Below are 25244 nucleotides of genomic sequence, written 5' to 3'. Positions count from 1 at the left end.
CTCTGGCCCTGATGTGGACTGTGTTTGCGTGCGTTTTGTGCACTGCGGGAAGGAGAGATGAGTCACTTCCTGCATCCTTCTTGCAGTGCTGGTCCACACCCACTGATCACGCATTATGATCCGCGCCATCAAATGCAGACCACACCAAAATTCGCACCTATAATCAGAGCCCTCCATCGCAGCATGTTCAGGTGCTCGGGTCCGCACGGTGCTACTTTACAGCCCTAGTTTAAATTGAGTTTTACTAGTCCCTATTGAAGGGTCTAATCTTCCCAATGCCGCGTACTGCAGTGCAGCATCAGTAAGCGTTTTATTCTGAAAACCCTAACCGGAAGCCAGGTGCTATTCTTGGAGCAGTCAGCTGGACTGGCGCTGGTTTAGCTGCGCGTCGCTGTTGCTCGCTCTCATCTTGAATCCTTGGTTAATGGCGGCTGGTTGCCGTTCGCTTGGTCCGGAGCTTCTGGCTGAATTTTAACCGACACCTCCCGTCGAACATAGTTTTCCTGCTCCGCACCTCTTCATTTCCTCTTGAGCTCCGGCTATTATTGACTTGTTTTTGCGAACAAGGCAGTAATGGCCAACGAAGGAGTGATGCTGTTGCTGCTGCTTCAGCCGCCGGTGGCTCGGGCTTCCATAGCATGATGAAAGACGTGTCTCTGCGGGATAGAAAGATGATTTCATCCTGAACAGAGGAGGAAGAGGCGAAGAAGGAGGCTCCCGAGAGCCGACGAGACCCCGCGGCCACAAAGCCAGAAGGTATCTATCTTGAAGTGCACTTTATTTGACGTATGCCTGTCTCTGCCAGTAACTGCTGCTTCACTAGCTTGTTATTTAACACTCTAGTAAACGACCAGCAGGACGCGTCAGCTGCTTTCCAGGTGATATTTTGAACGTGATGAAAACAGACACTTGGGCTTTTCTCTCCTGCTCCTCATGGCCGATATATTGATCTATTGATAATGAAACGTATCTTTTATGTAGCTCTGCTCCTGCCGCCAACCTTTGTGTGCGACTGTGTCAACCATGGAGACCACTCAGCTGACTCTAGTTGTCAGAGGAGAAACATCCCCAGGTATGTGTGTCAAACCTGAATGAAGACTATTAAACATAAAGAGGGGGTTGGCACTTATTCGTCAGAACAGGTTTGACCTCAGGAGTTCTCATCAGATATAATAATAGATCCGAGGTGTTGTTTAGTCAGTAGATCCTCCAGTTTTTCCGCACATGAATACAATGCCTGCTCTAAACCTGATGTTTTGGAATGGGCCGTTATCTTGTCCTGTGTTTATGCTTGAGCTACTTCAGATTTATTCCTCTGACATTATTGAGTCCTCCTCAAACAGTTCTGTGATATATACTGTCAGCTTTTATAGTTTATTAATGGTGCAGTGTGAAGTTAGAAAACCGTGTGTTCATCCCACCTGCTTTATTTGCACAAAGATTTTATAGTTAATGTTTTTCACTGAATTGAAACAAAAATTACGCCATTAATGTTTAAATATGTGATTTATATTTAAGTTTGAGTTAGGTGGTTTCATACACTACATGTAAAAATGCTTAAGCAAGCGGCACAAACTTCAGACACAGGTTTACAACTTTACAAAATGAAAGCTCTGTAATTTAGCTCGACATAAACATTACAGCAACAAAACAAAATGTTCTGCTCTTTTCTTTGGAGACAAACAGGAAGTCATTTTAATAATATTGCTTTTACTGTACCTGCGAATGTCTGTCGTCGGATATACAAAATAATCAAATGATCTGCCTTGGGTTGACCCAGTTGTCGAACACTGCTGTAGTTTATCAGAGGATGTAGAAGAAGACGCCTCGACCCCGCAGAGCACTGGTTGCCTGTTTATTCAAAGTTTATAAATATTGAACTTATTGCGTGTACAAATTGCACAAAATGTCACTGCACCTTCTTGGTCAATAAAGAATATACACATGCCAACTGTGATGCATTCCACTTACAGACATACAGACAGATGTTAGTGGAATTAGTAGGTAGCTAGATATTGAAATCATGTTTTAGTTGTGATGTGTGTTCTCAGTTAAATTACATTAATTTGAAAAACGGGTCAAACCGTTTTGTTGGCTCCATGTCAGCATTTCCAAACAAGTTCACACATGAGCACATTGTAGAAGTTTGTAGAAATGTCAGGTCTACTGTTGTAATATCTAAATTTGCATCAGTTAACATGCGAGTCTGAATATCTCTAGGTGAGTTGTTCGCTGTTGTCGGAAGCTGTGAGGCCCTGGGATGCTGGAGCTGTGAAAAAGCTGCCATCTTACATCCTGACAGTAATGATGGGTAAGTGCAACTATACTTTAAATACCTCACTTTATAAAAAACATGTGTGGTTATGAAGTTATATGAAGATAGTGGTCTGTCCTTCTAATATATGTGTATGTTGATTCCCTGGCAGAAATGCATGGACCACAACGGTCACTGTACCTCAAGGAGTTGTTACCAACTACCGTTTTTTCAAGGGCTTCTTCTTGGAGTCTAAGGTGAGCAGTCTCCCTTCTATACAGTTGTTTTCCTTTATAAATAACAGATTTATTTTCTAATATATATCACAGATAAATCGTTTCATCTTAATTGTGTTTTTTGTCAAAATGAAAAATAATTCATGTATATGTCAGTGTTTTTTTTTATTGCTCTAAATTTTAATCTGTGATTAAGAGGGCATTACATTTGCCACAGTTCTTAAGGAAATACCATTTATAAGATCCCCCCCCCCCCCCCATGTGTGTTAATGGCCTTACTTAGAGCTCCAGGCAATCTGCCTACTGTAATCTAAGCATGTGAGCCTTGTCCAAGCCTCTGCTAAGCTCACCTCTCATCTGGATATAGATGTAAGAAGTTCCCCTGAAACGAAGGAGAAGAAAACGAGTCAGGTGTTTTCCAGGGAACATTGTTTATCGCACAGTAAATGCTGGGTGGAGCTCACATTGTGTAAGAATGAAAGCCTGCTCCAACTTGGCTTCCCCTTGGCCGTGTTGTTTATCAGAAGGCTCCCTTTGATTACCGCAGTGCAATATAGATAACAATTATCTCAATACACGTTTCTTTTTCGACCTGTGGATGTATGTGGGTACAATGGGTACAATTTCCTCAGCCTCAAATCTACAAAGAGTGCATTAAATGGCGGAGGTCAAAAACAGTAGCTGAAATCATTGCCATTGGTAATTATGGCTTTATTACAGATGAAGAGGTCAGCCCAATGTGTAACTACAGACCCTTTTCCACGTCCATTTATTCTTCATTAACAAATTTACTTTTCAGATTTTAACCAATGGTGTCTGTCTGCCCTAGCTAGGGATTGGTGACAATACCAGCTCTAATTCCTTTCTCACACTCTGGTCCGAAGCCAGCTTCGACGCCGGACTAAAAAGCAGTCCACTGTGTATGATTTGAAAACCTTAACATTTTTGCCAAACATTGAAATTACAGATCGCAGATGGTCCCTGTCAAGTGATAGTCAATGTGTGGGAGACGCATCACCATCCCCGCACGATGATCCCCACAGGTATAAAAAAACAAAAAATAGGTGCACAATGTGGTTGGGTTTGGGAAAGTGTGTCATGCTCTAGCCCCCATATACTTCCCATCCCCTGCCCTAGAACTATTTGGTATTTAGAGTTGCTCATCCCGCTGAAAGAAGAAGAAGAAGAAGAAGGTGGTTGTTACTTGAGGATTAGTTTGTTGTTTCGGACAACATGTATGTTAAAACTAACATACCACCAACTCACCTGCAATGTGTCCCTCTTCAAGTTTAACATCTTCATTTTTACTTTCAAACTGACATACACATAAGCATATTGTTCACAGTTCAACATGCATGACAGACAATGTTTTAGTCTGGTCGGGCAATGAAAGAGATGTTTAGAAACATCATTCACTTGCTGATCGGCTCTTATCATTCAAGGCTCGATTACTACCAGTGAAGGAGAAACAGTGAATACATTTACAGTTCCACCATGCTATCGGCCCAAAAAGAGAAAACCCTCACCTTCTTTTTCCCAATTGTTGCTTTTCGTTAGTATTTTCTGGAAACAATAACAACAACTATCTGCAGAGTAGACAATCTGCTTCCTGTTTGCACATGTCATTTGTGGTCTCTCCTGAATATCTTTATATGCAGTAACAATAATTTCCCATATACTGTACAGTACATAAGGTGTTACAATATCAACTCAGTACTGTGTGCCATGTAGGGATGATAGCCAATATTATAATTTAGGAAATTAATAGGGATTCTACTGGAACTATTTGGTTTTGTTGCAGCGTGTGCTTGTGTGTGCTTTGACAGATCAGAGACTACACTCATTGGAATAATCTATAGCCAATGAGGAAGCACTGCAGTGAAGTAGATGTCACCACCTGATATAGTAGACCTCTGTAGTTCAAACCCCATTGTGTTGGCCTAACACAGACAAAGCTCATTCAGGATGAGCTGATAGGAAGAATAGTTGCAACCGAGGCCAAACCCTGCTCAATGTCATTTTGACTCCAGGTTCTCACCCCATCCCTATTTTTAAATTACATTACATGTCATTTAGCTGACGCTTTTGTCCAAAGCTTACATTTTTAGTACACTCAACATTTATGAGGGGACATTTAAGGGTTCAGTATCTTGCCAAGGACACTTCGGCATGCAGATGGGGAACGCCCACTGTTGGAGAATGCCCACTTTACCCCCTAGGCCACACCGGCCCCTTTATATTTGTTTTTCTTTCTTTCTTTGTTATCTACTAAACGGCCCAATTTGTTACAAATATGATGTTTATTTTAATATTCTACCCTGAAGTGTTTGATTTGGTTTCTGCTATATAAACCGTAATGACTTAAAGCTGTAGTTTAAAGGGTTATAGGTTTTTTTGGGTAAAATTTTTTTTATTACCTGCATTTGAGGCAAATCAAATCGAGAGCAAATCAGTGGAATTTTTAATACGGTACCTTTTTTTTAAAGATGAATTCAAAATGAGGAAAACACTGGAAATGCTGTGGTTTGATATGTTAAATTGACACTGTTATGATCATTTTATCCTGTTTCTAATATGTTTATTCTTTATTGCAGCATCACACCAGCATATTGATGACGGTCAATTTGGAACTATCAGTAAGTTGGATTAAAAAAATAATTAAGCCATCTCTTAACTACAGGACTGAAAGATAATATATAAACGCTCCATTTGGTAAAAGTACAATTCCACAAACTCCCTTAGATTTCAATGTTATCGCTTCCTCTTCTTTTATACAGTCATATCACATACAGTTTATACCGTTCACAACAGAACACAAAACTGTCTCCCACTTGCTTTTATTGCTGCCTCCATTTCTCTGTTCGTCATTCATAGGAGGCAAAGTATGGAGGACCATACATGACATAAGTAAAAATAAATAAATGTATAAATAAATACAGAAATAAATAAATAAATGAATAAATAAAAATGGAAATAAATAAATAAATACAGAAATAAATAAATAAATATGTTAATACCAAAAGAAATGTCAAAAGAAATGTCTTAAATATATTTTAACATTTATTTTTTCCCTGATACATTTCCTTTGCATTTGCAGTGTCCTTATGCTAATGAGAAAGGCGGGCTTAACCTCAGTCTCGAGCAGGATTGGTCAACTGAACTACACACACACACACACAGCCCCTGCGCTCCGTCACACACTCGCTCAGAGACACGGGCAGTGACTGAGACTTGATCTCTTCACCGTGAAGCAGCCAGTTAGTGACTCTGTGGAAAAAGTGGAAACACAGAGCTTCTCTGGTCACATCTGCTCAGAGATCAGCGGCTTCATGATCAGAGCAGAGGCGGCAGGTGGTTTGTACCGAGCTGGAGTTCCTGTTTCCTCCTCCTCTCGGCTCGCTCCTTGTGCTCAGTACAACACGAGACGTGACGCTCACAGTCAGGACTACTGACACCTAAATCATCCCAATAAAAAATAACCTTAACTAACCCTCTGAACTTGAACTAGTTCATTTTAAGTGTGAACTGGCTCAACGCTGCAAACAGCTACTGGACACCAGCATTGAAAGGCAGAAGTAGTAGGGCTGGATCATTACACTCCTGTGACCAATCCTGCATGAGACTGCGGTTAGGCCCGCCTTTCTCATTAGCATAAGGACACTGCAAATGCAAAGGAAATGTATCAGGGAAAAAATAAATGTTAAAATATATTTAAGACATTTCTTTTGACATTTCTTTTGGTATTAACATATTTATTTATTTATTTCTGTATTTATTTATTTATTTCCATTTTTATTTATTCATTTATTTATTTATTTCTGTATTTATTTATACATTTATTTATTTTTACTTATGTCATGTATGGTCCTCCATAGCAAAGTGGATAAACATTTTCATCTGAAATCTAAGACGTCCTGCCTTTGTCCTTTCTTTCTGCAGATGGTGTAAATTGTGTCGATGCTGGGTGGCTTACGTGCCAGACAGAGATTCGCCTGCGTCTGCACCATTCCAAGACGCCCCCGGTGTCCATCACCAAGAAGAAATTCAAGAAGTCTCGCTTCAGGTAGGGATGACACGCAGGTCGATTTCAACAACAGCCGTTGAAAGCCCTCTTGGAAAGTGACATGTGGCAGATCAGCATTACAGTTCTAGTGTTACACTGCCTGACTGTTACCAGAGTAACTGCTGCCCTGCATGCATAACTATTGTAAGAGGAGCTGAGGAAAACATTATCATGTTTTAATCTTGTTTTCTTGCATTTTTTTCACTCTTTGTTTTCCTAATCTGTCCAGGATCAAACTAGCATTGGAGGGCTTTGAGGAAGATGGGGAAGATGAAGACGAAGATACGTCCAGTGCTGCTTCTTGGAACAAGATGACCACCACTCTGGAGATCAGTATGATCAGTGCCAATGGCTACAGGTCACGTCACTCGCAGCCTGAGTGTGGCTATGCCCTGGAGCCGTCCCAGTGGACCGAGTACAGTATCCACACCATGGACCCAGACAACCTAGAGCTCACCTTCGAGTTCTTTGAGGTAATAACTCCATTATCTTTATTTACAAATGCATGTAAAAAATTTAGATTTATATGGTGTCATTTGATTATAATCAAACAAATCTCATAATTGTTTACAGGAGGATATGAGTCATGTTGTACAAGGAGATGATCATCCGGGACATATGGGCACAGCCTGCCTCCTCTCCTCCACTCTCTGGGAGAGTGGCAAAGACAGGGGAGTAGTCACACTTCCCATCATGGGCAGAAATTCCAGACAGACCATCGGGAAAGTGAGAGGTAAGATTTTGTGCTAAAGACTCCCACGCTGATAACTGGAGTAGCACTCAATTTTTGTGCATACCTCTGCCAAGGGCCCTATCGCCTATCTTCCTGTATACGCCCTTTCACAGGATATTTGCCAAAAACTTAGGCCTAAGCCTTATGGAAACACATTTCAACGTGCTAGAACCAGATTTATATTTGGATCCTCACCAAATTGCAAATAGTCATAGATATGAGTCACCTTAACATGCCAGATCTTTCCATCAGGATCTGGGAAATTGATGAAAATGTCAAAGAATTCATCGTATCTCACAATGTTGAAGAGTGGACATAGAAAAAAAAATCATGGATCCAGACCGAAGTTGAAAGTAGTCATACCACATCCTTCCATTACATGTCCTGGCAATCCATTCAGTAGTTTTTCTGTAATGATGCTAACTAACAGACAGACAAACAAGTATAAGAACGTAACCTCCCTGGCGGAAGTAACAATCTGACTTAGTGCTTTGAACAACTATTTTTCTGTTTTTTTCTTTTCAATTTCTCACCTCTATCATCCCTCTCTCCTAGTGGATTACCTGGTGATTCAGCCCATCCAGGGGCTGCAGTGTGACATGAGCTCCTCGTTCACCAGGTACTGGAAGAAAAGAAGTGCCCTGAAGGTTGGTCACAGAGGAGCAGGCAGCACGCACGCGGCAAAGTGAGTCACAACAACTTGATAAGATGCTTTGCATATCAAATCATTGGTGTTTTCTTGTCCTGCATCTGTTCCCTTTCAATAATGTTCTTTTTGAATTTGTGTTTTACAGGCACCACAAAGTGAGAGAGAACACCATCGCTTCATTCACAAGTGCTTTTCAGCATGTAAGTAACTCAGGTGATTAATCTCTGAGCAAATATTTACCATCTACATTACACCAGCCTTATTTACATGTTATTGTTACCATGCAGGGTGCAGCCTATGTAGAGTTTGATGTTCACCTCTCTAAGGACGCCGTTCCGATCGTGTACCATGATCTGACATGCTGCATCTCCACCAAGAAGGTACATTTAAGGTTGATTATATTTGATAAAGGGGATCTGTGAGGGATTTATGAAGTCTTGAAACCCTTGTTTATTTTCTGAAACTATCTGTTTTTGTTGTTTTACTTAAATGTATTAATAATCACTGGAGTGCCATACATTTAGGAGAGTGGTGAGCATAAACAAATATGTAATTGTTTTTTTCCCTCAACAGAAAAATGACAAGACTTCACTGGAGCTCGTCGAGGTTCCAGTCAAAGACTTGACTTATGATCAGCTGCAGCTTCTGAAGGTTAAAAAACACAAAACTATGCAAATAACAAACACACGTTACGGCTCAGATTAAAGTAAAGTAAATAAGAGGAACAGCTGTGCTCTCTCTGCCATGAGAGTCAATATGTCTGTTTCTTAGTGCTTTACACATCCTACAAATAAATAGAAGGTCAAAATGATCAGTGAACAAACCTTTGTTTCGAATACCGTAATTTTTAACCTTGAAACAGCTAGCCCCCTCCCTCCTCCTTAACCAATACACTCTACTGCTGAAGCCTATTTAGTCAAGCCCTGTTGGCAACATTTGTGATTGACACGTCTGGGAAATGGTGGAATTGTAACAATTTGTCTCACTCACCGATACGATCATGTCTGTTTTGTTACCTAGCTGGCCCACGTTACAGCAATGAAGGCAAATGATCACAAAGGTATGCTCCTATTGGTTGTGTCGTAGTTTTATCTTTCTCATTTGGCATCACAGCATTTTGCAAAGTGGCTTTGAGTGTGACGTGGTCAGCCTATAATCTGCTCTGTTTGTTGTTTAGATCTGCTGGATGATGAAGAGGAAATTGACGATCACCAACCATTCCCTTCACTCTCACAGGTATATTACTTTATGACGATGATCCTTATTAAATACCTTGTCTAGTCTTTATCAGCTGGTCCCCTTCTCATATCACTGGGTACACTGTAAAGCCAGGAACTCCCTGCCCCCAATAATAATATAATTATTAATAACATATAACATCATTACACTGCTGCTGTGAATTACCTGTTAAATAACCAGTTGTTTTCATTTCATTATTCCCCACCTCTCTTCATCTGGTTCTGATTCTCAATGTCTTTGTCATGTCAAAATAAAATCAATTAACTGCATGTTTCACACCTGTTTATTTATTTTTTTACAGATCTTCCAGGCTGTTCCTGAGCGTGTGGGTTTTAACATAGAGCTCAAATGGATCTGCCAGTTAAAGGTGATTAACAGTGTAAAGCAAGAAATACTTTGAGTTGAATGAGTCATTGTGTGATTAACTGTTATTAATGAATCCTTTGTATTGACAGGACGGGTCATGGGATGGCAACCTCTCATCCTACTTCAACATGAACACCTTCCTGGATGTTATCCTGTCGTGTGTTCTGCAGAGAGGTGGCAACAGACGCGTTGTCTTCTCCTGCTTTGACCCTGACATCTGCACCATGTGAGCACAATTGTATCTTATTTTGATTTAATGGTATGCTCATTTTGATCAGCATACCGAGTCAATCATTGAACATTTCAATGAACCAATTTCAGAATATCTTCCAAATCTAAGGACTCATTATCTGAAGAAGTACCCTTATTACTCGGAAGTTTAGTTTCAGTCATTTAAATGCAGACATTTTGAAATGCCACTTATTGCAAAATGTTAAAGATACTGAAAAGATTCTTGCTCTGTAGGAACCAATCCTGAGAAAATTCAAGTTAGCCAGAAAGCAGACTCTGTCGTAGTTACAAATAATTACTCTGCTGACTTCTTGTCATGTTTCCCTCAGGGTGCGACACAAGCAGAACAAGTACCCCATCCTCTTCCTCACTCAGGGAATTTCAGAGAGGTATCCTGAACTGATGGACATCCGATGCCAGACCACTCAGATCGCCATAAGCTTCGCCCAGAGCGAGAACATCCTGGTGAGCAGTTGTAGCAGCAAGTTTAATATTTATCATGATGTAGCCACTGAGTTTTCCAGATTTTACATATTTTTCTACAGAATGAAATAATGAAGGTAGTTTAATACATTTTGTAACGGCTGTTCTTTTAGTAATAAACAGGCTAGACTATAACGGGACACCCAGTTGGAAGGCATTAGTGAGAGTGTGAAACTCCCCTCAATGTTTAGTAAGATGTCAGCAGTTCAACTTTAACAGAATCCCTTCAGACACTATTGACACACAATTGACTCTTCCTAAATCTCTCATTTGATTTGACTTGTTTTGGCATCAGCTGCCCCCTCAGGACTGTGTGTCATAGCCCACGGCCCGCACCTCAATGATAACAGCAGTCCACATAACAAACAAGTCAGCCAGCACAGCACAGTGCTGTGTGAGCTGTTCCTAAGATGTTCTGTTGTGGTTTAAGCGAGGATCACAAATTGACTCCAAAAAACTTGGACAGTATGATGTGTTATTAGAGTTGAGCTCGGGCTGTCATTTTCTGTCGGAACCCATCGGAGCCTGAGAGAAATCTAACCGAGCCCGACTCATATCTGACAGGCCTTTGGCAGTCAGTGTAAAAAATTCAATGGATAGCCATTTTTTGTCTGGACCCTTCGGAACACAACGGGCCGGACTCTACACTCACGTGTTAAGTTGAAGTCACATCTGAAGTTGAATAAACTATTAGGTGTTATGAGAGCACACAGACATTACCCATGTTTAAGCCTATTTAGAGATGAAACGAGACCATTTTGTTTTCTCACTGGACTTCTTTGGCCGCTCCTTTAGGGAATCAGTGCCCACTCCGAGGAGCTGCTGAAGAACCTCACCCACATTCGTGACGCCCAGTCTAAAGGCCTGGTGCTTTTCAGCTGGGGAGACGACAACAACGACCACGAGACCAGAATTAAACTGAGGGAGCAGGGAATCGACGGGTTGATCTACGATAGGTATGTTAAAGTGTGACATGCTTATCTGTGGCTGCTTGAAGACCTTATGCTTTAGGTGTAGACAAGAGACACACATGCACAAAACCCAACACGACCAGCTTTATACTCTATATCCAATGTAAGTGTTCATTGTAAAAGTGCATAGTGTGGTACAAACTACCGACGGGAAAACAAAGCTTATTTTGATCACTCTTAGAAAAATCAAATCAAACATTCAACACACTTTCCTGTCTTTCCTAGTACGACAAAGCTCATCAATATGTTTCTGCCTATTACCCGGTGTCCTGTTCTGCAACTCTACAGTACACACTGTGCTGTTGTCTTGTGTTCAGCCTGAAACAACAACAGAGTCACTAAGCAGGGCATTCTTTTCCATTATTTAATGAGTGCGTTCCTCGTGCTGCACCTCTTCGTGCAACAGTATGGTATGATATCATGGCCTTTGTTAACACTACAGAATCAAAGTTGTGTAACCAGGCAATGGCACCCATGTTAATCACTTGGCACTTGTGTGTCCGTGCACAAGATGGGTCTGTGTTGTTAGATAAAGCCTGAGTGTACCAGCAGGTTGTTCTCCCTGCGTGGTCAGTGGAGGCTGCTTGCTCAGCTGTTTCAGTTCTGCTTCACTTTTCATTTACTCTTTGCTTTGAACCCTGTTACCTCTTCCCAGGCTCTCATTGAGCAGATTTGTCACCTCCAGGTTGTTGTTGTTATAACTGTAACCTCTTTTTGTTTTTTTTACAGAATTTGTGAATGCTTGGTGCCATATTATGACTCAAGTTCTCCAGAGTCATGTAATGTCTGTCTGGTACCTGCCTGTGTTCTGTCCATTTACTCACTTCCACTTTTCAACCCTTGGCTGATTTCTGTTTCGGTTCCCCACTCAAATGCTGCCTGACGTCCCATTCGTTGCTCATTCAAATGCAACAGGAGCAAAATAAAGCTTGTTGACAATGATACACTATGGTTGACTTCTCACACAGTGCTGCACAATTGTTTAAGGCACTAAAAGTAAAGTGAGCTCTTTATATAATTCATAAATTATTTTCCCCTTAATTGTAGACAGAGTGCAGTAAACAGAAATAACTTACATTTACCCCCCCCCCCCCCCCCCCCTTAACACACATGTAAATAGTGATAAGGCAAATGCTGTCTCATCTTAGGAAAACATTGACTTTAAAAATCTAGTTGTTCCTGATTCCAGCCTCTAAGACATATGCTAATCCGATTTAGATAACTTAGACCAATATTTGGTGTGGATACATTTTGCCTTTGAAACACTGGTTCTCCTTGGTGCACTTTGCCCAGTTTCTTAATTAACTTCTTCCAAGTTTCTTGAAGAACAGTGTCAATCTCAGTGTTTACATTTACATGGAATATTCTGACTATTGACCTTATTCATAATACGACATTACTCCAATTATGATGTTTACATGACACAGATCCTGGTGATTATGACTCATGTTAACATTACATCCACATGTCATAGTCATTCCTCTAATGTCTCTGGTTCCTGGCTGTGATCTGTTCATTTACTCACTTTCACTTCACAGTGTCGTGCCACTTGTGCACAGCACTGTGGGGCCAATGGCTTAATATTACATTCATGTTTCAGTGATGATAGTTGTAGTTTTTGGGGATTTTCCTGTACAAAAACTTGTTGCTGATTGGTCAACTGCCATGTTTATCATTTCTAACGCCTCCTTATGTTATGCTTGGTATGCTACTCAGGGACTGAATTTAGATTCTGAAGCAAAGGAGGCAACAGGAGTGAATGGCTTGTTTTGTGCATGAGACTGTCTTCCTTCATTTATTCGCCTGTGTGCATATTTGCATTTGGCTCAAATAACCGTGATCCAGGAGACCTGCACTCAAGCCTTGTGTGTCCAACTATTCACCACACAGACACACAAGCATATTTCATTTTTTTTACAAGCATATCTTCTAATACATCCTGTTGAGTTTGTGGAGGATCTGCTTGTGCTGCAGTTTGGTCCCTTTATAAAGGTGGTGAATGCACTGGATGCTCTTTGCATCCTTTTATCTTTTATGTGGTGAAGCATTTCCGCAGCTTGTTTGTTGACACAATCTATATTGTATTACATATCCCACCTTGGATTACTTTGCTCACAGAGGTGACTGACCTAACTCTCATTACACCCCTCATTTTAGGAGGTGATAACGATACCTTCTACGACATGTTAGTCATGTCACAGTGGGAAAAGCACAGGTGTAATTCTTGACTATTTTAATTATTTAATAATATCTTTTATCTTTTTCTTATTATTTTACGTCTCGTGATTAATGATTGCTTGACTTTTATTCCGTTTATATTTGCTTTCATTATTTAGGACCTTAAAAAACTGCTATATAAACAAAGTTTACAAAGTAATAATAATGCAAATTAATATTGTATTTAGCTGCTTCAGTTGCAAGGGTCCTGGTGTTTAGCACTATCCAAATTGTTTGGCAGGTCATCAACTATTTACTTTACATTCATTTAATCAAATCGAAGTTTCGCCTGTATATATCTTATGGGTTTGGACAGACATAGATGTAAATTGCAGCTTGACTCTTTGGAGGAGGCTCACAACTGTGTTTTGCCTCCAGTAATTCTAGTTCACCGTCATAAGACATATCTATGTGTAGAAGTGTTGCCCTAAATGAAACCACCTGTGACTTGCCGTAAAATATTAGCAGGGTTTCTGCTGGGTTATTTATTCTAGGGAAGTGTACGCAATTCTGGGACTCTGTTATTCCCTCATAGCTGTCGTACTTGACATAGGTCTTACATTTCATCCACTTTGGTCTTCAAAAATATCTGAAATGTAACTTGTTGAAACCTGTGTGTAGAATACAGAGGAGTGGCTCACTCTGCGACCAAACTTTCCATAACACTTATCCAATATCATCACATGACTACCCAGTGGTGCTTGGCAATAATTCTTTATTATCAGTTGGATGGGTCCTTTCATGTTATAATGCTCATGTATTATGTCATATTGTTGAAAATATAAAGTCTCTGATGGATCATCGTAAAATTGATTGTCTCATGATTAATTTTACATGTGCCATATTAAGACATGCTGTATATACAGTTTAGTGTTTTTATAATGTACTATTGCCAAGCCCCACTGTTCCTCTACTCAAGATCCTACTTTATTTAAGCAAGTGGTTTTGTGTTTTGTGATTAGGAAATCTCTGCCATGACTCTATTTAAATGACGGACAATAATCGAAAATTAACCGACTACTGACCACTGATCTAACTGATGTCTCCTCCTTCTCCTCCAGCATCTGTGAGGAACAAGGAGAGCAGCCCAATATCTTCCAGGTAGAGGAGCAGCACTCCCTGCAGGAGGTCATCACAGAAGAGACCATGCAGAGCTCCTCCTGCTCCTGCTACTCCATCCCCTGCTCCTCCGCTCCCTGCGTTGCCTCCAAGACCCATAACGGCAGCACCGAGTCCGATTCTGGTCACAGCTCATTATAATCACACCTTAACTACCTTTCAGTAGAGCTCACTGCGCACACACACTCAAGACAACCAAACAAATTACATAATTACTGTCAGGTGTCTTCACATACTTGTTATGTTTTCTGTTGAAATAGGTTGATGGTTTGCCAAAACTTAAAGGCAGTCATTTCCTTGTTTCTTAAATGACGGGTGTAGGTATTAGAACTGTCTGCACAAAATTATTTTCGAAAGCGGACACTAGAAGTAGATATTTATTCAGACAATATATTTCACTTCTATAGTTTAAAGTGTTAAAAGGTAATTCATATGATTTTTATACAGGTGTAAAATTGTTCATGTGGCAAACTCATAAGATTTATGATGATGCTGTTTTTCTGTCTCTGCTGCTATGTCTTATATGTGCATGTAGCCATTGCCTTAAGGGTTGTTTTTAAATTGCAATGAGTACTAGCTTCGGATTGCTATTTCAGGTTTTGAAAAATCATTTGAGAGTGTGTGGCACATCCTTCGCTGGGTAGGTTGGCATACTACACACAGTGCACGGAGATGTGCATGAGGATGACAGTCCAGGTTGCCATAATTGAAGGAATATCTCCTGGTGGATAGAACACAGCACTTAGAAACAAGTCCACATGATTGAATAATTTCCTTTTGAATGGACAGTTAACCCTCCATTCCACAACTTCAAATTCAGGCGTATTCATGCTCAGGCTTAACAGCTATTATTGTTGATTACATGCTGCATGCATACTGGATGTATCATGTCCTTCATTCATTTTATCTACTTGATTTGAGGCAAAGCCGACGAATGTTACATATGCAAACCGTGCACATGTCCCACAGCCTTAATGGTGAAAAGTCTGTCTGTTTCTTGTACATTATTTCAAAATCACCAACACTTAACTGATGATCTATTGTAATAGACATGCATGAACAAATACTCCAAGTCCAAATACCATACTTCCTATAAATCTCCTTTCACGTCACAATACAAAGCTATTTGTTGCTTGGCAGATCTTTTTTGGGAAGAAAGTACACTTGAAATAATCATGAAATGGGTAGTTAAGGACAAGTGTGTAGGGTCTTGAAAGAAATGGGATATATTATTCACAAATTTTAAACCCCGAAAAACACAACCATTTATAGTATGTAGTATAATGTCTGTATATTGATGAAGCCATGCATGGTCTGTTAATCTGTATAAATGAGAAACCAGGGAGAATGAAAGGCTCTCGTGTGTAATAAGAATTGTGACATGGTGATGTAATGGTAATGTAAATAAATGAAAGAAAATAAACTTGTTTATTTGACTTAACCTTTCTTTCACATCACTTGAGTTAGTCCTGGTGATCAAGTAAAAGTGCGATCTTTTCTCAGACCTTGAAAGTGATCCCTCATGCAGCTCAGATGGCGGTAGCCAAATACAAACTACGATACTGAACTTGGGAGATAAATATAAGTGCAATGGCTCCCTCTAATGTATTCAGAAGAGCAAATAATTTGGGGTTTCTCCAACTTTGAATTGTCATCACTCATTCCTGAAGATAGATAAAGCAACAGTGTTTGTTTACCTGTAAACATGTACCTACAGTATCTTACATGAGGCTCTAAGATGATAAAATACGATAATGACAATGATAAGAGGCATTAATCACACTGACTGTATCAGAAGCTGCGTATTATTACATTACATTACATGTCATTTAGCAGACGCTTTTATCCAAAGCGACTTACATTTTTAGAACACTCATCATTTTATGAGGGGCCATCTAGGGGTTCAGTATCTTGCCAAGGACACTTAGGCATGCAGATGGGATAGAGTGGGATTCGAACCAGCAACCTTCTTGTTGCAGAGCACCCGCTCTATCCCCTAGGCCACGATCTCTGGTACAGGTTCAACCTACAAAGCCCATACCCATGTCCCACTAGGTGGCACTGCAGTTCAGTTAATAATGGATCCGATAATACAATCACACTTATTTGTAGTTGGCAAAACTAATGAAGAAGGTTTTATTTTTTTTATGTCAAGGTGATAGTGGTTAGCAGAGGTAATCAGAGTGAACCTTGAAATTGATTACAAAAGGCTGATCAGCCTTAGATTGCAAATGCCTCGGCTACTGTTCAACAAGGCTGTGAGATGAGAGAACATACACGTCCTTTACCACTCGTTTGAATCTTTGATGACATGGAGATCTCTACAGGAGGCCTGGTGACAGGAAAAGCAGGAAATGTGTAATTCAGAACCTTATCTTTGCAAAGTACTTTCCAAGCATTGTAAACACTTTATATAAACATTTTCTAGTCTCATAACCACTCAAAGCCTTTTACAGCCCAGTTTTGTCATTCACCCATATCCATACAGTGCATTTACGTGCAGCCCTCTCACTCCCATACAGGTGCAGGCAAAGGGTTCAGTATCTTCAATATCTTGCCCGAGGACACTCCAGCACACGGAATGGAGGGAGACTGGGAATCTAACCAGTTGAGGTTGAGCCAGTGCTGTAAGGGCAAACAAGGAAAGAATAGGCTGGGGCAGATGTCATTATTATACTATTTTACTCAGACGCCCAACTCTTCATCCCTCCTCTAAAGTACTATGCTTGCATTGCTCTCTCATATTCTGCTCCACCATCAATGACTGCTTTCAAATGCAGCCATGACAAAGGCAGGATAAATTACAGTGTAAGTCACTTGTTAACTCACTATACTGCTACCCTTTATCCTGCAGTCACTTCTGTGTGATAACCCTGTCAGTATCTCTCAGACGCCCTGGTCGTCTCCTTCCATTGCACTGGTCCATCTCACAATTATAAGATAAGCTGGTTAAGAGTCTAAACTCTCAGACAAATGTAATGGAGTACAAAGTACAACATTTTCCTGCTGACATGTATTAGAAGCATAGTTGCATGAATGCCAACAGTAATTTAGTACCTCAAATGTGTACTCAAGTGTAGTATATAGTATATACTTAAGTAAATGCACTTAAGTTCTGGCCAACGCTTGAAATGTACTTTCAGCTTGATTGCGCAAGAGGTCAGTTGTGATGTTTCAGCGCCCCCTACTGTACATTTGCGCATCATACACTGGTTTAGTTGCTTCTTTAAGATTGTTTTTCAGACGATAAGATTTGTTATTTTATTATTCATATCCAAAACTGTCTTTTAAAACTGTTGAATCAAATAACAAACATTTCATGAATATAAAATATCTATCTATCTATCTATCTATCTATCTATCTATCTATCTATCTATCTATCTATCTATCTATCTATCTATCTATCTATCAACTTTACAAACAAACATTGCAGATATATAGCCAAAAGTTAAATAAACAGACATCAAGATGTACAAACATTATGTGATGAAAATGTATGTAAATAGTATTTTTTTTCTTGTGTATTAGTTTTGTTTATATATTATTTATACTCACACAGAACTCCAGTGAAATAGTTATTATTTATCTGCATTGTTATTCTGCATTTCTGGGTGTGAAAGGAAGTCAATATTATTTTCTTAAATGTGCTATAACATTTAACAGTCAAATAATCGTAAAGATACTTTTCACAATTTGCCATCAGCTGTTGCGTAAAACTGGATATAAAAAACACTTCCTCGTTTAGCGCGGGAGTTGTAGTTCCTTCTGCCGCGAAGCCAACTCTCATTGCCGCATCTGGAAACGTCAGCTCCCATGATGCCGCGCGGCTCGTCTTAATCCGCTAGGTGGTGCACGCCCACGCTAAATCAACCCGTCTCCTGTAATCCTCTGTGAACGCAGCTCGGTCCTCTGCGGGATTTACACTTTGTGCACCTTCTCTCCTGAACACCGACAATAACAAGATGGACAACTCGGGGAAGGAGAAGGAAGCCATCCAGCTGATGGCCGACGCCGATAAGAAAGTCAAGTCGTCCGGCTCCTTTCTGGGCGGGATGTTTGGAGGGTAAGACAGCACTGCAGCAGAGAAACAGACAGCTAGCTTACTCACAACAACCCCTGTCTGCACATGCACTCAGCTAGCTTCCAGTTAGCGTCCAGTTAGCTTCCAATTAGCTCCGAGGCTAAGGTTAGGTTAGGTGAGGTTTTAGCGTCATTTACAGTGAAATAAATCCTGCAGGTCGGTTAGCTGCGTTAGCTTGGTTAGCTGTGATCCCTGTAAACACACCCCTTCTCCCCTGGACGCTAGCATGGAAGCTGCGCAGTAGTTAAGCTAACTTGAAAGGTGAAGGTACCTCACAGGATTTACTTGTAGCCTGTTGGGTCGTTTCACACAGACTATGAAAATGGAAGTATGTGCCGGTATATATGTGTTGGATCGTTTCTTAGGACCTTTAATGGACCACGTGACCTCACACCATGACAGTGGATGTACAGCCGTCAATCCGAGCAGTGTTTTTATTGCATTTGGTTTCATCAGTGCATTTATTTAAATGAATCTGACTTTAACCCCATCACACACAGACCTATACTTTGTGATGGTTGCCACTGATTCTCTTTGTCCCCACCATCATTGGTTTGGAGCATCAGCCGCACAGACAACACAGTAATAGAAAATGCATCTATCTATTCAAACCTTTTGCTTCCTTGTTGTGCAGCACTTTTCCACTCTGTGTTCAAGGTGATCCTTAAATATTATTATGAAATTGTAATTAAGTGCAAAATCCATGAATCTCAAAGGATACAGCTCTATTACAAGATTTTAGCTTATGTGATAGTTAGTGATAAAATTAACTCAAATCCAGACAAAGAGTTGGCATGTACCTTTCCCTTTTATTAATTTGCCTACATTCTCATTAAAAGTCTACCTCCTAGTTGTGATTGCAAATGCTGATTCCTATCCCCTGCTTTATATCTAGGTTTATTTTTAGAATTCATTAAGCCTAGATTAAAAGAAATGCATAGTAAGAGGAAAATGTATAATATATAGTGGGCCAGTGACATTTGGGAGCTCCATAAACTAGGTGATATATAATTCATGCCATCTTATTTGTGGATTATTAAACCGTACAATAGAGATGCAGCCAATAAAGCTGTGTTTGCATGGGTCCAAAATAGAACAAGTAGCTGTGTGACTGTGTTTTCCCTGAAGCCCTGTCTGAGGTGACCTCCAGATGTTACTACTCAGCAGTATTCCTTCTTGGCAAGTTTTATAATGCTAATTCTGTGGCTGACCTAGCAGTGATGTCATCCTCCAGACTATCATAACAAATCCAGGCAGCTCCCAGGGGTCCACTTCTCGTCGTGGATCTATAATGCCTGTATAGGGTGATGCCTGTGTAAAGGATAGAGTCCATCCTTCTCAGCATTGCATCACCCTGTGACCTATGATGCCACATTTTTTTTTATTTAAACTTCGTGCTCAATAGCCTGTATGGAAATACATAATAGGTTCAGTGTATTTACAACAATTTTCTTTTCTTCTGTGGTTTCTAGAGGACCTCAAAAAGTGGAAGAAGCATGTGAGATGTACTGCAGAGCGGCCAACATGTTCAAGATGGCCAAAAACTGGAACGGTGAATTTTGTTTCCTTAAGATATCCATTTTATCTGTTTCGACACACCTGAGACGCTGTGGGATTGTGTGCTTCTTTTTTTCTCTTTTTTTTGCTCTGTTAATGCAAAGTGCAGCACTTTGTGAAGGAGTCACGAGCTAAAACGGTGGAATGATGTGCATAAATTAGAGTGTCAGCTAAAAGCAGAGTGTACAGTATGTGCGCATGACATTGTCTTTCCTCTTTCTGTCCGTCTTCAGCTGCTGGAAATGCGTTTTGCAAGGCCGCACGTATCCACATGCAGCTGCAGAACAAACATGACTGCGCCACCAGTTTCATTGATGCAGGAAACGCTTTCAAGAAGTCGGACCCAAATGGTAAGAGACGGCCGACTGGGTTCAAATCTATGTAAACCAAAGTATACAAATTTCTAAGAATGAAAAAGAGCTCAAGAACTGTTGAGAACTTTTGGCTAAGAGGGCCAAAGCAAGTGTTAATGTGCTGTAAATAAAAAGGACGTGAGCTCCACAGCGGTGTTTATACGTCACGTCCTGTCTGTGCCTGCTGCTCCACCCCTCACCTGAACACCAGGGACATTCCTGTGTTGTTGTGAGCGCGTCTGACTGGAGAATCTCCTGCTGCATCGTTCATGGAGAAAGTCCAGACCCAACATGTCAGAAATGGCTCATTTGATTCTAAATTACTCTAATCTGATGCTAAAATGAAACGTTAAATTTAAAGTTTGATGCAATACAATTATTGCGTGATTTTTTACAAACTTGAAAATATATATATATATAAAATCCATCCAAGACTAAATCTTGTGTAATTTAGTGTTAACTTGAATACAGTTTTGTTTTGTTTGTTTGATTTTCAGCTGTGACGCGATGAGGCTTTTCATGTTCGACTCTCACAGGATATTAATTTAATATCCCAAGTTGAGTCAATGTAGATTGTGTCTTCTAGATTACTGAAACATATTTTTATCCCCAGGCTGAATTTTTTGATTTTGGATAGGAAATCAGGACAGTTTAACACTTGGGCTCTGGTTATGAGGCTGCACTCTACTGTAGAATTGGCCTGAGTTGCTTCGCTGTGGATCTTTCTAGCAATTGCTCCTGTGAGAGTTATTACCCCAAAATTGCCTGGCATTTACAGTGAGGTGATTTATAGGGCTCTTTGTTTTCTCTCTGGCCTCATTTAATATTCTCCCTAAGCAGAGATGCGACCATTGGTTTTGGGGGAGGGTAGCCGTCCACTGAAGAGCAGCCTCTTTCTTGTGGTTTTGCTCTATTTTTAGTTTTTGGATTCTCTAACAAAAATTACACCAGTGTTGTATATCTAAGTGTGAAGGTTCTGATAAATCATGTCTAACCGTTGCCTCCTCTTCCCTTAATGCTGCCAAAAGAGGCAATCAAGTGTTTAAATGCTTCCATCGAAATATACACAGACATGGTAAGATGCTCATAGAACTTCTGCATCTCATTCACAAGAGTAAATCTGCCTTTAACAGAGCTGGATATCACATTGTCAGGATAGATCCCATTCATAATGAGTTCTCTCCTCTTCCTCTTCCCTCCCAGGGAAGATTCACCATCGCAGCCAAACACCACATCAATATCGCAGAGATCTACGAGTCTGAAATGGTGGATATTGAAAAGGTAACGCAAGCTACATAGTCAATACGAGCATTAGGAGCAATATTTGTTCCAAAGAACACTTAAGATTGTGTTTGTTGTTTGTTTTTTGTAAAGGCCATTGCACATTATGAACAAGCAGCCGACTACTACAAAGGAGAAGAATCAAACAGGTACTGTTCTCTCTGTTTCTTCTACCAAACTAAAACTGCATATTATCTGTTTTGTCTCCCATCGATTTTCAGCTCTAAAACCTGATTCTACCATGTGAGAGAAATGTAAACGTTTGTTTATTCAGTTTGCAAAGATACGTGGATAAGATAGTACAGGACAGTTCTCTAATAGTCAAGTAGAATGAAATAGAACTTGTACCATTGTATTGTGTAACTTTTACTTATCTAAAGTATCCAAAAAAAGATAATAATCTGACATGTTTTGTGATAATTATCAATACCTCTGAAAGGAAAAGTTTTATCTGGATATCTGTTGTTTTACTTTGTACTGTTTGGATGGATCAGATTTCAGCTGTAGCACCTGCATTCTTGTTTGCCTGTTTTACTCTCCAATGTTCCAGGCTATCGAGCTTTTTGTTTTATTTCAATTTGTCTTTAGTTCGGCCAACAAGTGTCTGCTGAAGGTCGGGGGTTATGCTGCTCAGCTGGAGCAGTACCAGAAAGCGATTGAGATCTACGAGCAGGTGGCTACTGCTGAGATTCATTGTGTCATGCTCTCACTTTCTCAACCCTTGTAATTAATGACATTTCTAATACATTTCTTCTGATTTTGGATGCATCCAGGTCGGGGCTAGCACGATGGACAACCCGCTGCTGAAATACAGCGCCAAAGAGTATTTCTTCAAAGCCTCCCTCTGTCATTTCATCGTCGACGAGCTCAACGCCAAGGCGAGTTTATACCTCTGAGGCTCGGTCTCAGTTTAGGGACGGAGAGCTGTGGTACAATCTAACACGCTGTGTCTCCACAGATTGCTGTTGAAAAATATGAGGAGATGTTCCCGGCCTTCACAGACTCCAGAGAATGCAAGTTGTTGAAGGTAAGTGGATGCTGACAAGTCTGAGGCAGCCGGTGGCTCAGTGAATCAGTTCTATGAGTAACCTACATTTCTTTTTTTGCTTGACAGAAACTTCTTGAGGCACATGAAGAGCAGAACAGTGAAGCTTTTACAGAGGCAGTAAGTCATGTGAACACTATGAAAGTTTTTTGGTGGGCTCAGAAAATCCCTCTGCTTCAGCTATTGTAGTTTGGTTGAATCCCGTGTGTATTCAGGAAAGAAGAAAACTGGATCTCAGGAATCTGTGAATTCTCTCAGGAATGTGTTTATATGAAACTCGTGCAGGCGGAGCCGAGCTCCAAAAAACATGTTTTAAAATGAACTAAAAGTCAGACAGGGAGGAGGCCTCATCAGAGTCTTAGAGAAATACTTAACAATATGACAGATGTGTTAGTTTAAACATTAATCACTTAATTTGTAAAAATAACTCCAAACATAACTCTTCTCGTATTATGGAGGTTATATTCCCCTGTCCGTTGGATTCCAAGCAAAATTGTGTAAAAGCTACTGAATGGATTTCCACAAAAGTCTGTGGAGGGGTGCAGTATGGGTCAGGGGAGAAGCCATTCAATTTAGGTGGGGATCCAGGATTTCCTTGGTCACTTACACATTGAGAGAGGGTGTTTAAAAAAATATCGGAATAATTTTGAATGGATCTTGATTTAGAAAATCAGGCACACTTTGGAAACTGATATCCGTGATTGTGTGAAATGTGGTGCAGCTTAATGAAATTCAAGGGGACATTTGGGCCTGGCTGAGGTATGGGATCTACTGACTGCGATTGTAGTGAGACAGTGGTTCTGGTTCAGCAAAAGGCTAATATGTGTTTTTCAGTCTTTTTTTTTTTTTTTAACCTAAACACCATACCAGTCTTACTTTGTAATAACATAGATGCAATTTCATGTCTCACTGTGCAAATTCCATCAGAATGTTTATTACTCTAAACGGCAGAACAACAAATGTCTTATATCTGGTAACTATTGCATCAGTCGTGCTCTAGGGTCTGTTTTCTTTTCTGTCTTCAGGTAAAGGAGTTTGACTCGATCTCACGTCTGGACCAGTGGCACACAACCCTCCTGCTGCGCATCAAAAAGACCATCCAGGGTGACGAAGGGGATCTGAAATGAGCGACACGCGGGTTAGAAGCACAGCACGGAGGGACAAATCCATCACGCATGCTTACATACATGCATACATACACACACACACACACCTCACTGTGTATAGCATCAGGACAGCTGATGATTTTTGCACATCCCACTGCTACATGTTCAAAGCACTACCTTGCTTTCCTGCAGAGCATATCTGAATCTAGTCAGAATGTAAATCCTCTCGCCCTCACCTCTGCCCAGGGGATTGCTGCATACCTATTTCTGCTGGAATCCGTGCTGGTGGATTTCCGAGCGGTATATCATATTGAACTTAGTATTATCGACACCCACTGCATGTTTTGTACTCTTATTGTTTCCTAGTCAAATGCAGCTTGTTTTTTTAAAGCTAGTTTATTATATATTTTAAATTATTTAAATGTCTGTTTGTTGTACATAAGATTATCGTTGTATTTATTTAAAGAATCTACTATTATCTTAATTTGTTTTGTTTTGAACTAGAAGGGAAGGGTGAAATAAATGTCACAAACGTTATTCAAAGTCATTACCATTATAAAAAACAAAAAGAAAACGTAAAAAAAAGATTTTAGTTTCCTGTTTATCACCTTCTAGATGAAGGGGGATGATATACACCAAATGTAGACTGTTAAACATTTTTCATTTTTCCATACATATTCATGATTTGATAATTTAAAAGTTCCTTTACTATCATTTCATTTTTTGTTGATGTAGTAAAACTTTAACGTTGGAGGCTCAAATGTTTAGATTTGCCCATGTGAGCTGTACTTTTGAATAAGAAGCACTGACGTGGGAACCGTGGCTCCTTCTTCCCAGGGCAGTAATCTTGGGATTACCACGCATCATTAGTCTCTCCTCTCTGTGCCGTGTCGTGTCGTTCACTAACTTGGTGAAGGTTTACTACCTTTCATCTGGCCAGTCGCTAAGCATGTCATTATTTGTAGGTTACAGTCTTGTCACATCCACTAGTGAGCCAGACCAAAGTTTTTACTAAAGCGTCAGTTGCCCTGTGTATCCAGCTTCTTCCAGAGTGGAATGACCATGGACCTAGGATATGATCTGTAAGCTTGTGCGAATGGACAATAATAAAGGTATTCTATCCCACAATGCACTGCCTTTGACCTTATGTGTGAGATAGAGGCTTTGTGTGTGATAAGCATCAGTCTGTCCTTTAATCATCTTTCGTGATCCTAAATCCAACCTACAGTACACACATACAAGTAGTGCTTGATCCTATA

At 40.2% G+C, this 25244-nt stretch overlaps 2 protein-coding genes across 3 annotated transcripts; both read left to right on the top strand.

The window, feature by feature from the left end:
* The first annotated feature begins 392 nt into the window (after nucleotides 1–392).
* gpcpd1 (glycerophosphocholine phosphodiesterase 1) lies at nucleotides 393–16002 on the top strand. The gene is made up of 20 exons (XM_062410894.1): nucleotides 393–756; nucleotides 982–1072; nucleotides 2221–2311; nucleotides 2427–2511; nucleotides 3458–3533; nucleotides 5085–5126; nucleotides 6430–6553; nucleotides 6783–7026; nucleotides 7127–7286; nucleotides 7842–7971; nucleotides 8081–8135; nucleotides 8223–8315; nucleotides 8509–8586; nucleotides 8956–8995; nucleotides 9113–9171; nucleotides 9476–9541; nucleotides 9630–9766; nucleotides 10101–10236; nucleotides 11050–11210; nucleotides 14504–16002. The coding sequence occupies exons 2-20, from the start codon at nucleotides 1024–1026 to the stop codon at nucleotides 14700–14702; spliced, it is 2025 nt and encodes a 674-aa protein (XP_062266878.1). The 5' UTR covers nucleotides 393–756; nucleotides 982–1023; the 3' UTR covers nucleotides 14703–16002.
* Nucleotides 16003–18418: 2416 nt separating this feature from the next.
* napbb (N-ethylmaleimide-sensitive factor attachment protein, beta b) lies at nucleotides 18419–25113 on the top strand. Of its 2 annotated transcripts, XM_062411119.1 has the most exons (11): nucleotides 18419–18625; nucleotides 20116–20195; nucleotides 20434–20550; nucleotides 21582–21628; nucleotides 21757–21834; nucleotides 21928–21983; nucleotides 22423–22507; nucleotides 22608–22712; nucleotides 22793–22861; nucleotides 22949–22999; nucleotides 23905–25113. In XM_062411119.1, exons 1-11 carry the CDS (start codon nucleotides 18525–18527, stop codon nucleotides 24004–24006), a joined length of 891 nt encoding a protein of 296 aa, XP_062267103.1. In that variant the 5' UTR covers nucleotides 18419–18524; the 3' UTR covers nucleotides 24007–25113. The 2 variants fall into 2 exon arrangements, with proteins under 2 accessions (XP_062267103.1, XP_062267104.1); XM_062411120.1 differs by lacking the exon at nucleotides 21582–21628 and having other exon boundaries at nucleotides 18572–18625.
* The last annotated feature ends 131 nt before the right edge of the window (nucleotides 25114–25244 follow it).

Source organism: Platichthys flesus, chromosome 18 (genome assembly GCF_949316205.1).
Source record: "Platichthys flesus chromosome 18, fPlaFle2.1, whole genome shotgun sequence".
Taxonomy (NCBI): Eukaryota; Metazoa; Chordata; class Actinopteri; order Pleuronectiformes; family Pleuronectidae; genus Platichthys; species Platichthys flesus.
Note: the sequence above shows the minus strand (reverse complement) of the source record. Positions and strands in the feature narration are given on the sequence as shown.